This window comes from Centruroides sculpturatus, unplaced genomic scaffold (assembly GCF_000671375.1).
Source record: "Centruroides sculpturatus isolate CEXI.00-Female unplaced genomic scaffold, Cexi_2.0 scaffold251, whole genome shotgun sequence".
Lineage (NCBI taxonomy): Eukaryota > Metazoa > Arthropoda > Arachnida > Scorpiones > Buthidae > Centruroides > Centruroides sculpturatus.
This window is the reverse complement of record NW_019384351.1, coordinates 716,885-732,278: the sequence shown is the minus strand read 5'-3', so window position 1 is coordinate 732,278 and position 15,394 is coordinate 716,885. Positions and strand designations below refer to the sequence as shown.

At 30.9% G+C, this 15,394-nt stretch overlaps 2 protein-coding genes across 6 annotated transcripts in view; one reads left to right on the top strand and one right to left on the bottom strand.

Annotated features, from left to right (window-relative positions):
* The first annotated feature begins 270 nt into the window (after positions 1 to 270).
* LOC111637872 (required for meiotic nuclear division protein 1 homolog) overlaps positions 271 to 15,394 on the top strand; it is a 34,302-nt gene continuing 19,178 nt past the window's right edge. For 2 of the 5 annotated variants that reach the window (XM_023383499.1, XM_023383468.1), the window contains exons 1-4: positions 713 to 1,796; positions 2,844 to 2,969; positions 8,166 to 8,401; positions 9,811 to 9,992. In XM_023383499.1, coding sequence (XP_023239267.1) covers positions 2,861 to 2,969; positions 8,166 to 8,401; positions 9,811 to 9,992 — 527 coding nt within the window. In that variant the 5' untranslated portion in view covers positions 713 to 1,796; positions 2,844 to 2,860. Of the gene's footprint in view, positions 313 to 413; positions 533 to 712; positions 1,797 to 2,843; positions 2,970 to 8,165; positions 8,402 to 9,810; positions 9,993 to 15,394 lie in introns of those variants that run through there. The other 3 variants (XM_023383486.1, XM_023383476.1, XM_023383493.1) reach the window with 3 other exon arrangements.
* The window catches only part of LOC111637899 (general transcription factor II-I repeat domain-containing protein 2B-like), a 3,620-nt gene continuing 776 nt past the window's right edge, over positions 12,551 to 15,394 (bottom strand). The window contains exon 2 of the mRNA XM_023383506.1: positions 12,551 to 13,566. Within this exon, the coding sequence (XP_023239274.1) occupies positions 12,765 to 13,566 (802 nt within the window). The 3' untranslated portion in view covers positions 12,551 to 12,764. The remainder of the gene's footprint in view (positions 13,567 to 15,394) is intronic.

The window sequence follows — 15,394 nt, the reverse complement described above, 5'->3', positions numbered from 1 at the left end:
TTCGTCGATATAAATATTTTTAAAATAAAACATAATAAATTAGACGTAATAATAAATGTATAAACACTTTATAAGCTGTTAAAAATCCAATTGCGTATGCTAATATTATGTTTAAATTAGTAAAAAATTAAGTTATAAAAATAAATTAATGAATTTTATCGATATTTGATTATTAATAATTGTTAAATTTGCTTAATTTTTTTTAAAAATATTATTTCATGTTTAAAAAATTGAGTATCGTGTATCACATGATATTCCTAGAGGGCATAACCTCGACCAAGGCGAATGCACGTAACTTTTCGTGTATGACAAGTACGAGCGTGAGACTTATCACGTTGACTTTTTTTAATTCAAATTATTGATTAAAAATTGATTGGTGTCGCCTAATTTATCTAAATTTAGAAATATTTTAAGTATATTTGAACATATATCTAAATTATAAATAATATAAATTATAATATAACTTATATTTGACCCATATTTAGTTAAAGACTTCAAATTCTTCATGAAGAATTAAGGAAAAAATAACTAGGTTATACTGCTACCATTTTTTAATTTTATATATCAAGTATACATTGTGCAATTAATTTCATTATCTATCTAGTGCCTAATTGTGTGCATTAAAGAATTAAAATAATTATTTATTGGAGATTCATGCGAATTTAATTATTTTTATTAATATTATAATAATAAAAATAAATATAAAAATTAATAAAAGTTAAATTAAAAAAAGTTAATAAAAATAATAATATAATGTGATAAGTGAATTAATGTCCTTATATACAGGTATTAGAATATGATTGGGTGTATTGGCTGTAAAATTAAGATCTGTATCAACTTGTTCCTCCAATTATTAGAGATGATTGAGCCTATTGTTGATACTTTTCATTTTAATTTTGTTGCTTATTTATGTCACTCTTTAAGGAATATCTTTTTGACACATTCGGATGATGATGTGTTGTATATAGATAAAAAATGCTGTGGCTTCCACGCGATTCACACTTATATGTGCCAATTTATTTTGAGGTATTGCAAAAGAGAGAATTTCTCAACTCTGTCTTACAACAGGCAAAGTTCTAAAATGGCTATCGAGGTCTGTCCCAACCACCAGTACGGAAGATAATATCTAGAACGTGGACAAAAAATGGAGTATGAAGAAAAACATGCAGATGGCTTTTAACTAGTATGTGTAGGGATTTTTAAAGAATTCTGTGGATTAAAATAAATACAAACTTTAAAGGAACCATAGATGTAGAAGTGATCTTTTGTGTGATATACCTGTACTTTTTTGAAATTAGAGCAGTGTACAGCATAATTTGATTCTCTTGTTAAAGATAATCTAACTCCTTCACATTGGTCAATAATTCATACAAAAGATAAATAAATTAGAAGCATGATTATCTAGCTTTCTATATACATTATCAAGTCTTGAAATGAAATGATTAATCTGAACAGAACAATTTTTTTAAGTTATTTTATTATCCCCTAAAAATAAAATATTAAATTTATCTTTAAGATGTATTTTCAGAAAAAATTATTCCTAGTTCTTTAATGTACTGGTTAACTTGAAAATAATATCTACAATATTTTCCTCTTTAAAGCTATTAAATACATACTGAAAATTTTAGCTGATGATTATATTTCACAAGAATATTTTTGTAGAATGTGAATAATAAAAGTCAAAGATTTTGTGTAAAAATCTGAACATTTCTGAGACTGACTGAAAAAATATTTAGTAGATTTTGAACAAAGTAAAATGAATGAATATTATTTTCATAATCCAAAAAGCCTATAAAGTAAGCTGAAAATATTTGGTTTTGCTTCAGATTTGTTGCAAGAATATAAAAGCATACTATTATTTATTTCTTTCATAAGCCAAATATCAAATGAAATTTTTTTTGCTATAATTCCACTGAAAAAATGAAGTAAAATTCAGCTTTTTTTTAAAATATGAATTTAATTTATTGGTACTGTATAAACTTAGCGGACAAACTGTGGCTCTTCTAGACCCTTGCTGTGTTATATATTGATCCAAACCAGTGCTTTGTATATATATATAAATAACTTTTATAAAATCTTGTTTTAATAGGTACTGTGGCTCTTGTAGACCATTGACACTCAATCAAACACAAGGTACTGTAAAAAAACTTCTGGAACCTATATAGAAATTCTTCTATATATATTTATCTCCATCCCCACCCAAGTTGAGCTACAGTTTCCTGTACCTTAACCTAAAAACATATGTATATATATATAAAAATTTTTTCTGCCATTATGCATTTTTGTCTTAAAAAACCCCTTCTTTTACAGAACCCAGTTTGAGAAACACTGGGCTTGACTATTTCATTGATCTATAGACTGCTGTTTTTGGTAACTTGTAATCTTAATAAAATGGGAGCCATTTGCTGCTGTAGGAAGGGTCAAAATTGTGAGCTTATGTCACAATTTTGCAAGTATTGTGTTTTTTGCATGTTTTAGTAGTATAATCATTAAAATTTATTGTAACATTCAAAAATCATTCATTCCCCTTCAAACAGCAATTTTTTATGCATTGTACACACACAATGCCATCATTATGCAAAAATTCACATTATATTTAGTTTTTGTCAAGGGGAAGAGTTCAAAAAGAAAAAATACGTAATGAAGTCATTTAACTTAACAAATATTAGAAAAAAATGTTTTGTTTCATAAGTGCTTACTAATTTACTATTATAATTTAATTTTAATAAATAGTAGATGCATATATTAACTGCAATAATTTTCAATCATAAAAATTCCTAAGTTATAAATATGATATTTGTATATTTTATAAATCATTAATTCAAATAAAAATTTTTATTTAGTAAATTAAACAGAAATCATGGCAGTTTACGTGAGAAAAATTGTATTCACTTTGAAAAATTCTGTTGTTCGGCAGACTTTTATTTCAAAAACAATGCCAAATTCTTCAAGAGGCATTCGACAATTAAGTGAGTTTGATTTATATTATTTTTATCCTCTATTGCTGACTCCTTATTTTTAATATATAACTTAATTATTTTAAAATAAAGATTCAATTTCTTGAATTAAAGCTGAATTTTAGTTTGTATGTAGGGCTTCATGTTTTTGGCATTGTCAATGCCAAATAATATGTGTTTTAGCATGGATTGGTGCTGTTGGATGGCATTGTTTTGAATTATCTGAAAGATGATATCTAAATATCTCCTTAAATATAAATTCAATTCAAACTAACTGCTTTTCTCACAGTGAAAACTTTTTAGGAAACTTTTGTGCTTTCAGATCATACGTCAATTAGCAGAAATCAATAACAAAAATAAAAACATTCTTTCGTTGACTCCTGATAAGTACAGGATTTATAATAAAGTCTTTATAAATCTGTGTAACTGACAAATGCAGATGACTACAGTTAGGGGCTGTCCATAAATGATGTCCATAATGGAAGGGAAGGGGTTACGATTATTTGGACAAAGTTGGACAAGAGAGAGTGGAGGGGTTGAGCTATGGTGGACTTCTATTTATTTCATTAAATTTTATACAGTTTATGCATTTTCTTATATTTATTTCAAAATTTCTTGTGTGTTTTGTTTCTACTTAAAGTATCTATCATTCATAAAGTGATAAAGGTTTTAAAGAGAATCAAATTTTGTTGGATATCTGAAGAGGAGAATGGTTACAGAAATGTGGACAAACTGGGATAAGAGGAGGAATGGGAGTAAAAATTTCAAAAAAAATGCAGATATAATTTATGGACAACCCCTTACAAATGTGATGTATAGTCTACATCGTAAAGTGACTATCATGACATTCCAATTTTCAATGCTGACTAAGTGCTGATCTCAACATTTGTTAAAAGTTGTTCCTTTTTTCAACGTTGAAGTGGTGCTGTTGTCAATGCTGACTCAACACACTCAGCACTCAACAGATATGTTGCTACTTTCCAATGAAATATGGTGTGACAGTTGAATAAAATCCATCTTGCTGAGAATGGAATTATGGGAATCAAGCATTTTGTACTCAAAGTTGGAATGTTGTTGATGACATTAAACTGTTGGTTTGAACACTCAACACTCGTGTTGAAAATTGAAATGTCCTGTATGTGCTAAGAGACAAGACTGCTTGCAGTGCCCATAGTGGTAAAATTTGGAAGTTGGCACTCCTATATTGAAAACAATGCACAATACTGAAAAAAGTCAGTTACAAAGTTGTGGAATACAGCTGATTTAGTACAAAAGGGGACACTGCGTACATGAATAGTGAGAATGGAAAGCACAAGATGCTAATGTGCGTATCAAGCACAGACACAAATTTGTATTTCTTGTGTTCATTTATTTCTTATGTATTTATTTATGATGTGTATTTTTCAACTTCCTATGTCTTTGTGCTGCATTTATTACTAAGTGTTATATATTGTGTCACTCACACATCATTGTAAAAGAATTTACTGTGCATTCTGTATAGCTTCAAAGTGCTGGAATTTTTGAGATTTTTTCAATGATGAGACCAGGCGTTTATTTTGTATCTGCAATGATAATAGATTGTATTCCTGTCTCCAACTATAAAAATATTACTTAAAAATCCATATAACACATACTGTTTGAAAATTTAAAAACACTTCAAAATTATCACAAAATTACAAAACCCTATGTCATTGGATTAAACAACATTAACAGTACAAAAATACTAGAAATGTTGAAAGTCCATCATCAGCAGCACAATAAGTTTTAATAGGAAACTGAGTCCACTAACACTTTCTAAAACAACAAAAAAATACAAAATTCAAATATTTTAAACTCATTCATTTCAAATGAACTGTTTAATATTTCAAGCAAACAATTTTCTAGTAGCTACTTGTAGTAACTACTAGAGCAGCATCATTCAAAACTAAGTATTATTTATTTTTATCCAATAGTTATTTCCATTCTATCAGTAAGTATTTTGTATTTCTGCTGCTATTTGCCTTTTTTCTAATAGCCAGATAGTTGAGGCAGTTAAGATACCATCCTATCACTATTTGAGATCTGTGATCAAATCTGGATGATCAAAAAAAACCCAGAAATTTTTTGAGATGGTGTCCTGGATATGCTGTCTCTTACTGCTTAGTTGCCCCCAATATTGGCTTGGATGAATCCACAACAGATATTAAAACACCCTTGTAGGATAAAAAAAAGTTAAAAATGAAAAAGAAATCACTTCTTTCTTGAAACTCTCTTATAAATCCATTTTTTTTTTTTTCACATAAGTTATATTTTTTTTATCCCTGATTTTCAACTCTCTCTATTTTCCCATTTTATAATGACATGCTTTTAAAATCTCTCCTGACTGAGCACTGTATTACTACTTTCCACTCTATTTTTTTTATGTTTCTCTAATCTAGTTTCTAACATATTTTTAGTAGCTGTCAAATACCACTTTTTATTTTCATTAACATCTCTTGTCAATATGGTAAATACACCCTTGTCTAATCCACTCTTTTCTTCTTAGTAATAGAGCAAATAGTGTATAGTTTTTTCTAAAAGCTATTCTTGTCTCTTTAGCCTTCTTCAAATTCCTATAAAATAATCTATTTCAGTTTTCTATATAATGAAAGGGAGTTAAACTCTCATTTTCTCCTCTCTCAGTCTGTTTTTATTTTCTATTTCTATCCTTGTACTGGCGAGTACTCTTCAGCTATCTTTTCTATAAAAATAAACCCCTTTCTCTCTGGTTTCCCACATTTTTATGTTAAAATAACTAAGATCTGCACATTAGAATAGTTTTGAAGTAAACTTGTTTTTTAAAATGAACATTGTTTGTTTGATATTACATGATACTAAATATATAGACTTTTCCTATATAAGAATACTCCATGCATTAGTCAATACTCTACTGCTAAACCTTCTTTAACCTGCAATCAAATGCATTTTGCTTTTTACTGGATTTTTCATGCATAATTATACTGCAAGAAATTGCCATATTTTGAATTTGATGATTCTGAAAAATCCTGTAATGTCTTCCATTTCCTATCAAATTTCAACATCATCCATGTTTTAGTTTGAGATATTGTTTTATTTACAGAACACTGTCATTGACTGGGCTCCCGTAGGAAGATCTTCAAATTTTGAGATAGCATAAGCTAATGTGAAATGAGTTCAACTAGAAATAAATGATGGGAGAGTTGAGATGTTTCTCAGAAGGATCAGAAAATGATTTTTCTGTATCTTTGTGCATTAACTAAAATCTTCTCACTTGAGTACTGGAAATATATAAATTAAAACTCCAAAACCTTTAAACGTCCAGTAGTAATCAATTTAATAATAAACAAACGTTTTTGACCGTACTCTCAGTCTTCATCAGGCTGAGAGTATGGTCGAAAACGTTTGTTTATTATTAAATTGATTACTACTGGACGTTTAAAGGTTTTGGAGTTTTAATTTAATCTTTATGCATGAAATAAATCTGTGAAAATATTTAAATTATTGAAGGTCATAGTGTCCAGGATATCTGTCATTATGCCATGCATAGCTGATAAACATCCATGATATCACAAATATTTCTTGTGGCAATCTTGAGAGATTTGTGTGACAATTTTTGATGATGACAGGTCATCATCAAAAATTGTCAGAGTGGAAAATTGCTGCCTTATGCATGTGATTGTATGACCAAAAAAAATTATATCCAATTAAATGTGTAAGATGGTGGTTTTCTACACACACTAGTTTTTTGTGGGCATTTTTCACCAAATTAACTTACTCAGTTGTGCTTTCATGAAATCCTCATGCTACATATTATCCATCTGATTGTGTAAAAATTTCACACAAAAAACTTTTTCTGCTTAATACAGGCCCTCAAAAAACTGCTGAAAAAATTGCCAGATCAGGCCCACAATGGGGGTGAATGGTGAGAGGGAAAGGAACCCAATATATTTGTAATTGATCACTCATGAAAAATTCCTGGAGAGTTGCTTGCCCAGATTTAATCCCAGGTCTCGAGAGCAGTAAATACAGTATTTTTACAAGCAGTTAATATCTGTGATATTTCTGACTGTTAGATTGTCAATCCTTTTTATAAATTTGTTATTACAGAAATGATACAATATACCTGTGAAAGTCTGGTATTAATGTGCATAATATGACTGACAGTTCATTGTCAGAAGGTTATTTCAGCGTCTTTTCTTTGAGTGTTTATAGTACATAAATATAAATTTAAACATATAATGTAATTTATGTTTGTGCATTATAGTTGTTTCCAATATACTCCAGTTATAATTTACAAAATGTGAACACTTAATTTATTACAATTTCTCCTGTGTAACTTAAAGAAACAAATTAATGAAGAAAAATTACTTTTACTGATAGTTTTTTTATGATGGTATGCTTAGTTTATCATGCTATAATTTAAATTTTGCTTTAGGGATGTAGGTCATTCTTTATTTATTGAATTTTAATAAGGATTGGTAATTACCTGAAGGAAAGATCATTGTTAATTACAATTGTATTAGAAAAAGTATTGTAGCCATGTTAATGTGTGATATCATTATGGCTACAATGATAATATCAAAGTTATAACTCTCTACTAAACTATAATAATGTTTTTTGAATTGTATGTATTATATTTTTATAATCACATATAACACTGATTTGTAATCAATATATTTTTACAAATGTCTTTTCTATATATTTTCAAAATATCATAGTCTTAATATATTTTGAAGTGACCATAGAAGTTGGTTAATCTGGCATCTATGGGATAAGAGTAGTATCGGATTTGAAAAATTTGATATGTTATACATTAATTACAGATATTGCTGTATATTTTGTATCAGTGAATACTGCTGTTTGTTCCAATTTGTTTACTGATATTCTTTAATTCTGAAGATGATACAGTGTATTACTGTAGAATGTTAAGATTAATTGAATGACCAACAAAAATGCTAATGAACATGTTTTTGTCCAGGATCTTCAGCATGTCACGTGCCCAAATGTGTGGAATACTGGCATGTTGAATTATCATCAGACAATTCAGATTATCAGCTGCTTTTCGGAGGGTGCCAGATTATCAGATGTTGGATTAATGAACTTCTAATATATTCCTATTTTAATGTTCTTATGAGTAAAATTTATTTGTGCCTAAATATAAAATAATTTATCATTTTAATTAATTCTTTTTGATAATTTATTTTTAACTAGGTATCTCCAGTTGTACACAGTGTAGTAAAATCCAGACATTTAATCACTTTGGAATAAAATTGAAGAACTCTGAAAGCGAAATTACAAGACATTGCTTGGTTAACAGTTTTATGTCTCAGAGATTCTTTTCTACTCCTGCTAAAGAGAGAATACAGCAAACTTTACCCACTCTTCATCCAAAGAAGCGGATAACTCGTAAAAAACCAAAACTAATGGATGAAGAAATTATTAATAAAGTATAAATATACTTAACATTTTTTCAGACAAATTACTTTTATTAATTACATTAAAAAATATTTCCCAAATATAGAACAATGTTGTCATTAAGTGAGATATTGAGAGTCAAACTTTGATTTCACAAAGATTTGGTGTTATNTGTCACTATAATTAGTTCCTGTTCTGTTTCCACATGATATGTAACTCGTACTCGTAGAATTTGTATGACTTAAAAGTGGATTCGTCTCTTCTTCGTGCTCAGACATGTTTATCTTAGCAATTAAATGCTAAATAAATCACAAAACATTACATTAAAAAATATTTCCCAAATATAGAACAATGTTGTCATTAAGTGAGATATTGAGAGTCAAACTTTGATTTCACAAAGATTTGGTGTTATAAATTGGATTTTTATACTTGAAAATACAGTTTAAAGACTACATTCAGATCATATAGTGTATAAAACATTTCATTAATCATAATAGAAAATTTATACTAGCCACGGAATAGTCTATTGCACTTGCAATATTTTTATGTGAAATTATCAAAAAATGATAGATTTTTATGCTTATAAATTGACCATTTTCTCTCTTATAAGTTTCTTGTACAATGGCATATTTATTAAGTAATTTTAATTTTTTGTGAATATTTAAATATATTTATCCTCCTGGAATTTTTATTATTTATTTATATAGTTTGAATGAAAGTATATTGCAGATTAAAATAAAGACTATAGTTCAATCATTTACAAATGCTTTAATAATTAAATTAAAGGACGTATTACTTCATTAAACACTAAAACAAGCTAAACTACTTTTTGCTTTACAGTAAACTGGAAAGTACTTTATTTAGCTACTATTTTAGAGTTTTTTTTTTTTGAGTGAAAGAAATGAGTGATTCTTAAATTAAAATCTTTTGAACATAAAACAGCATTCAAATTAAAAATGCTGTATACGTTCAGAAAATTGACAAAATTATGCTAGCACTTCTGGGATCTCTCCCATTTTCAGGTTACAGCTCTAGAATGATGCTGTTGTAAGGTGTCATTCTAAAGTTGTAGCCTGAAAATGGAAAGGTTCAGAAAGTTATAGAGAATGATGTGTATTTTATGAATATAATTGCATTTAAGTATAGATTTGAATAGGTTTTGAGTTTAGAACATTGAAAATATTTTCAAGAAATAATTAGACTTGTTACTTGTCAGTAAGAAATTTTAGATTCTTGTTTGATAAACAGAGCAGTTTTTAAGATTCAAAAATGTTTATTTTTATAAGTATTTTTTATTCTTTTATCTTAAAAGAGAGAGAAATTTGTGGTTAATTTACAAGCTTAACACTGAACATGCTAAGCTTATTTGAAGAAAAACAAATTATAAATGTATACAAAACTTATATTTATTATTAATAATGACTAAATCGTTTTACTTTAGGATGAATGGACAGTAGTAGCTCTTGCCACTGCAGAAGAGTATGATCTTGAATCGATAAATGTCGGTTTAAAAAAACAGGGTTTATACCAGCCTTCGTCGATGCCTGACGACTTACATGATGTATTGCACATTTCGGCAAAGTATGAAGTCGGTAAAGAACCCAGAGAAATTTATTTTTTTAGGTAATAATAATATGATTTATATTTTACATATTTTTATTAGGCATACATATATATCAGGGGAAAGTCAAAAATTATCCACACTTTATTTATTTATTTTTTTCAATTTGTTTACACAAAATGTAGGGGTTGAACAGATATGTCATTTTTCTACTTAGTATCCTTCCTTTTTGATGCACTTGGTTTAGTGGTTCACAAGCTTGTGTATTTCCTCCAAGGTTTTCAGTTGGTCACCTAACCATTTATGCACTGTTTCCTACACTTCTTTTTCCATAAAAAATCAATGACCTCGTAAAGCATCTTTGAGTGATCCAAAGAGATAATAGTCAGAAGAGGCAAGATCTGGGCTGTAGACAGAGTGCCTTGAAACCCAAATTAGTAATGGTTTCAACAGTGTGGTTGGTCATGTGTGGGCATGCATTGTCATGCAATAACAACAATGTATCTTGCACTGTTGATCTTATGCCCCTTTTTAGATAGTCTTCCTGTATAGGCTGTTGTGAGTCCCGAAAAACAGTTAGCATCACCTTTCCTGCAGAAAATTGAATCTTGAATTTCTTCTTCATTGGTGATCTTGGGTGTTTCCACTCCATACTTTTCTTTTTGATTCTAGCTCATAGTAATGGACCCGTATTTTATCTCCTGTGTTACTATTCTGCTCAAAAATACTTTGCCTTCATTGTTGTAATGGTCAACTAAGTGTTGGTAGATCTCAACACATTTGCACTTATGCTCTGTGGTAAGCTCTCTTGGCATCCATCTCGCATAGACTTCATAGAAACTGAGCTTGTTGGAATGATTTAATAGGGGCAGAATCATGACTAACCTGCAGAGAACATGCTACATTGTTGATGGCAACGCACTTGTTTACCAGTACCATTTCTCAAGCTTGTTGAATCTTCTTGTCGGTGGGTGCAGGTTGATGGGCATCCTCCTGCTCCCTCTTTTTGCATCATGCTTTGTTCAATTATTTTTAAATTTCTCAATCCACTCATACATACTTCTATGTAGTAGAGTATTGTGTTGTAAACCTCCGATAAATTTCAGTCCCTGGCATACCTTCTGACCAGAGAAATTGGATCACTGCTCTTTGTTATTCCTTAGTGCATACTGCTAGTGAAGCTATGGTGTTTACATTGAAACAGAAACAAGAAAAATAACACTTTGAAGGTCAAATTTCAATAACATGACCACAGTAGTATGAAGTCTAAACATGCATACACAGAAGGCAAAGTGACAAACTTGACAATGTGTTATGAAGAAAGTGTGGATAATTTTTGACTTTCCTATGTATGTATAAGATTTTGGGGGTTACAATCTCTCATATTTCTGAGAAATCTCCTTGGAGAAATTACAGGGAGGCAACTTCTGTTGCCTATTTGTGCCATTACATTGTTAATTAATTGCAGTAACTTGCAAATTAATTATTCCAGATTGTTGTGTGTAAAGAACACCAAAATGTTAGAATTTAAGTTGTATTGCTATATTATAATTGACTCATTTAAATTTTAAAACATTCTATGACTTTAAAATCATTGTGTTATGGAAAATTATAACTTTTAGAGATCTAATATTGATAAAATTTGTTTTTGAAATATGGTACTGTATATATTATAATTCTTTTTAAACTTTGCACAATTACTGTTTATACTCTTGATTTGAGAGAAGTGTTAACGGAACCAACAAAATTTTATGTTAGCATCATAAAAGACACTTTGAATGGTCTACAGCAGGGGTGAGCAATCAACGGGCCAATTTAATTTTAAAATTTTTTGACAGGCCGCACATAAAGTAACACTTATTAATAATTTACAAAACTTTATTTATAATAAACATTAGAATAAAAAAATTTAAAATTTAAAAAAAGTAAAGATTTCATATACAAATTTTAATGCAAAATAAAAACAAACAAGAAAAGAACAGAAAAACGAATTTACTTGAAATTTTTAATGAGAAATTTGGCACTGTTTTTTCGATACTAGCTGATCAATATCAGCCGGAATTGATGAGGTAGCTACACGTACGCAGCTTTCTAATCTGCATCACTCAGTCTTGATCGGTGGTCATTTTTGATTAATTTCATGGTTGAAAATAATTGTTCGCAAACATACGTATTTCCGAACAGAGACATCATTTGCTTTGCATTTTTCGTCAAAAGTGGAAATTTCTCAGGGCTCACATAAGATTTATAAAAATTTTCGATGTTTACTGAGAAAAATACATTTTTTAAATTGGTATTATTCTGCATGTCAATCATTTCCATTTGAAAGTCTTCGGGAACTGTATCCACATCGATATTAAATGGCGAGGAAAACATTTTCATGGAAACCGCTGTCTTCTCAGCTTTGAACATTTGGAATCATAATTGAAATTCATTGATTAAAATGTCTATATATTGTGCGTATTTTTGAGAAGTAGTAACGTTTTCTTTTTCTAAATGTGGAAAGTGAGACACATTATTCTGCAAAAGATGCTGTTTCCATAATTTTAATTTGCGCTCAAAGCCCTGAATTTTATCATACAAATTGTGAATAAACTGTCCTTTGCCTTGAAGTTCCGCATTAAGATCATTGAGATGCTGAGTCATGTCGATAAGAAACCCAAAATCGCACATCCATTCTTTATTACCAAAATGAGGAAAGGCATATCCCTTCATATCCAAGAACAATTGTATTTCGCTTTTTAAGTTGTATACTCTTTTTAGCATTGTACCTTTACTAAGCCAACGTACTTCGGTATTAAAAACCACGTCGCCATATTCAGTTTCTAAATCTTTCAGGAATTCTTTAAATTTAACGCGCACGACTTTATAAGATTGATTAGTTTAATTATTGGTACTGTGACATTTGGCAAACTCAATCTTTTCGCGCACAAATTTTCGTGGTGAATTATGCAGTGGTTAATGAATATTTCCCTTCCTGTGACCTTCTTAATGTCTTGAAATAGCCTTCCCGATACTCCTACCTCCATGCTTGACATTGCTCGTGCTCCATCTGTTGATATACCGATAATCTTTTCTAATGAAATTGAAAAATTTTCCAACACAGACTTTAGTTCATCGTACAGGTCTTTGCCGGTTGTAGTCCCTTGCATTGGAATCAGTGAACACAATTCTTCGGTAATATTAAATTTGGTGTCAATACCACGTAAAAATATAGCCAGTTGTGCTGTATCACTAATATTGCAACTCTCATCAAGTGCCAAAGAACAGTATTCGAATTTTGCAATGCGTTCACGAAGCGTTGTTGCTATGTTCTCGGACAAGTCTTCAATTCTCCTTGCAACGGTGAATCTTGATAAACTAATGTTTGAAATAATGTTTATTTTATCAGGAAATGCTATTTCTGCAACAGCAGTCAGACATTCTTTTATCATCTCTCCATCTGCAAAGGGTTTCATTTTTTTTGCCTTTACTGCCGTATTTGATAAAATAGCTTGATTTTTAAAAATAGCCTGTTGTTTTTCCAAGATTTTCTCCATTTGATTAAACTTATCTATCTGGAGTTGTCCTGTTAAGTTTTTATATTGTTGTTCATGTTTTGTATCGTAATGCCTTTTTATGTTATATTCTTTTAATGTCGACACAGTCTCTCAGCATATTAAGCATACAGCTTTATCTTCGACGAAAGTGAAAAAATAATCAAATTTCCACTTTTCTTGGAAATGCCTGTGCTCATCCGCAACCTTCCGTTTTTTTGTTTGCTCATCTTTACCACAACACCGGAGAATAGTAATATAATTACCTCTTTCTAACCTGTTACCGGTGTGTCTACTAACTCTTAACGATCCAAAACGAATCAAAACTAACGTTTTCGAACCCTTAAACGGTTCTTCTTCAGGTTTTTTCGAATCTCTGATGGAAAATGCAGCTCGTAAAAACTTTAAATTCGAAATATGTAAGTTCGAATGCACGTTTCCCGTTTCCGTCGTTGTATGTCATGCGCAGTCGACTCCAAACGGGCTATCATAAATTACTATTCATAAACGCTAGCCACGCTGTTGATAACGTAATCTCTTCTTTATAATTGATGCATTGATTATCCTTAAGGTTAGCCAAATATATGCTGGCCGCCTCTAGCCATCTGATATGGTGTACGTGCCGTGCGGTGCGGATAATTCTTGCTTTCTTAAATTCGGGTTCTATATCTGGATCGGAAGCATATACTGCTAGGGTCGTCGTGTTCCTTTGTTTCTGAATATCCGCAGCGTGTTCTTTGAGTCTAACCTCTAAGGATCGCTTGGTGGAGCCCACATACAGAAGGTTTTTATCACATCTGCGATCTATAATCGGTATGCTGTAGACCCCTGACAGCTTATCCTTGTCCGGTTGATCTTTTCCGTTGGTTAGGATGTTGAAGATCGAAGCGCACCTTCTGTATGCTATACGTATGTGGTTCTTTTTAGCTATTTCTCCATATATTCTTCCAATATACGGATTATAAGTGACCGGAATGATCTTATCCATATCTTGTCGTTCTTCTCTTAGCGGAAGGTCTTGAGTTGTGTTTTGATACTCATGCCATAACTTGCTTACGAGTCTGCCGTATCCGTGTTCATCGGTTATTTTTTGTATACCTCCTAGTTCTGATTGTAGGGCTGGCTCGGTAGAAGAGTGCGTGTGTGCTCTCTTAATTAGAGCCTTAAATGGTGCCACTTTATATTGCGGTGGGTCACATGACCCTACTGGTATGTATATACTTTTTGTTCCTAGCTTACGGTATACTGCCGTTTGAATTACCGACTCTTCTATCTTGATATCAATATCCAGGAAGTGTATATTCGTTTGGTGCGCTTGTTCTATTTCTAAGGTTAATCCATATGTGTTATTATTCATTGTGTCGACGAACGCCTTTATGTCCGGTATCAGCCCTACAATCAGAACTAGGAGGTATGCAAAAAATAGCCAATGAACACGGATACGGCAGACTCGTAAGCAAGTTATGGCATGAGTATCAAAATACAACTCAAGACCTTCCGCTAAGAGAAGAACGACAAGATATGGATAAGATCATTCCGGTCACTTATAATCCGTATATTGGAAGAATATATGGAGAAATAGCTAAAAAGAACCACATACGTACAGCATACAGAAGGTGCGCTTCGATCTTCAACATCCTAACCAACGGAAAAGATCAACCGGACAAGGATAAGCTGTCAGGGGTCTACAGCATACCGATTATAGATCGCAGATGTGATAAAAACCTTCTGTATGTGGGCTCCACCAAGCGATCCTTAGAGGTTAGACTCAAAGAACACGCTGCGGATATTCAGAAACAAAGGAACACGACGACCCTAGCAGTATATGCTTCCGATCCAGATATAGAACCCGAATTTAAGAAAGCAAGAATTATCCGCACCGCACGGCACGTACACCATATCAGATGGCTAGAGGCGGCCAGCATATA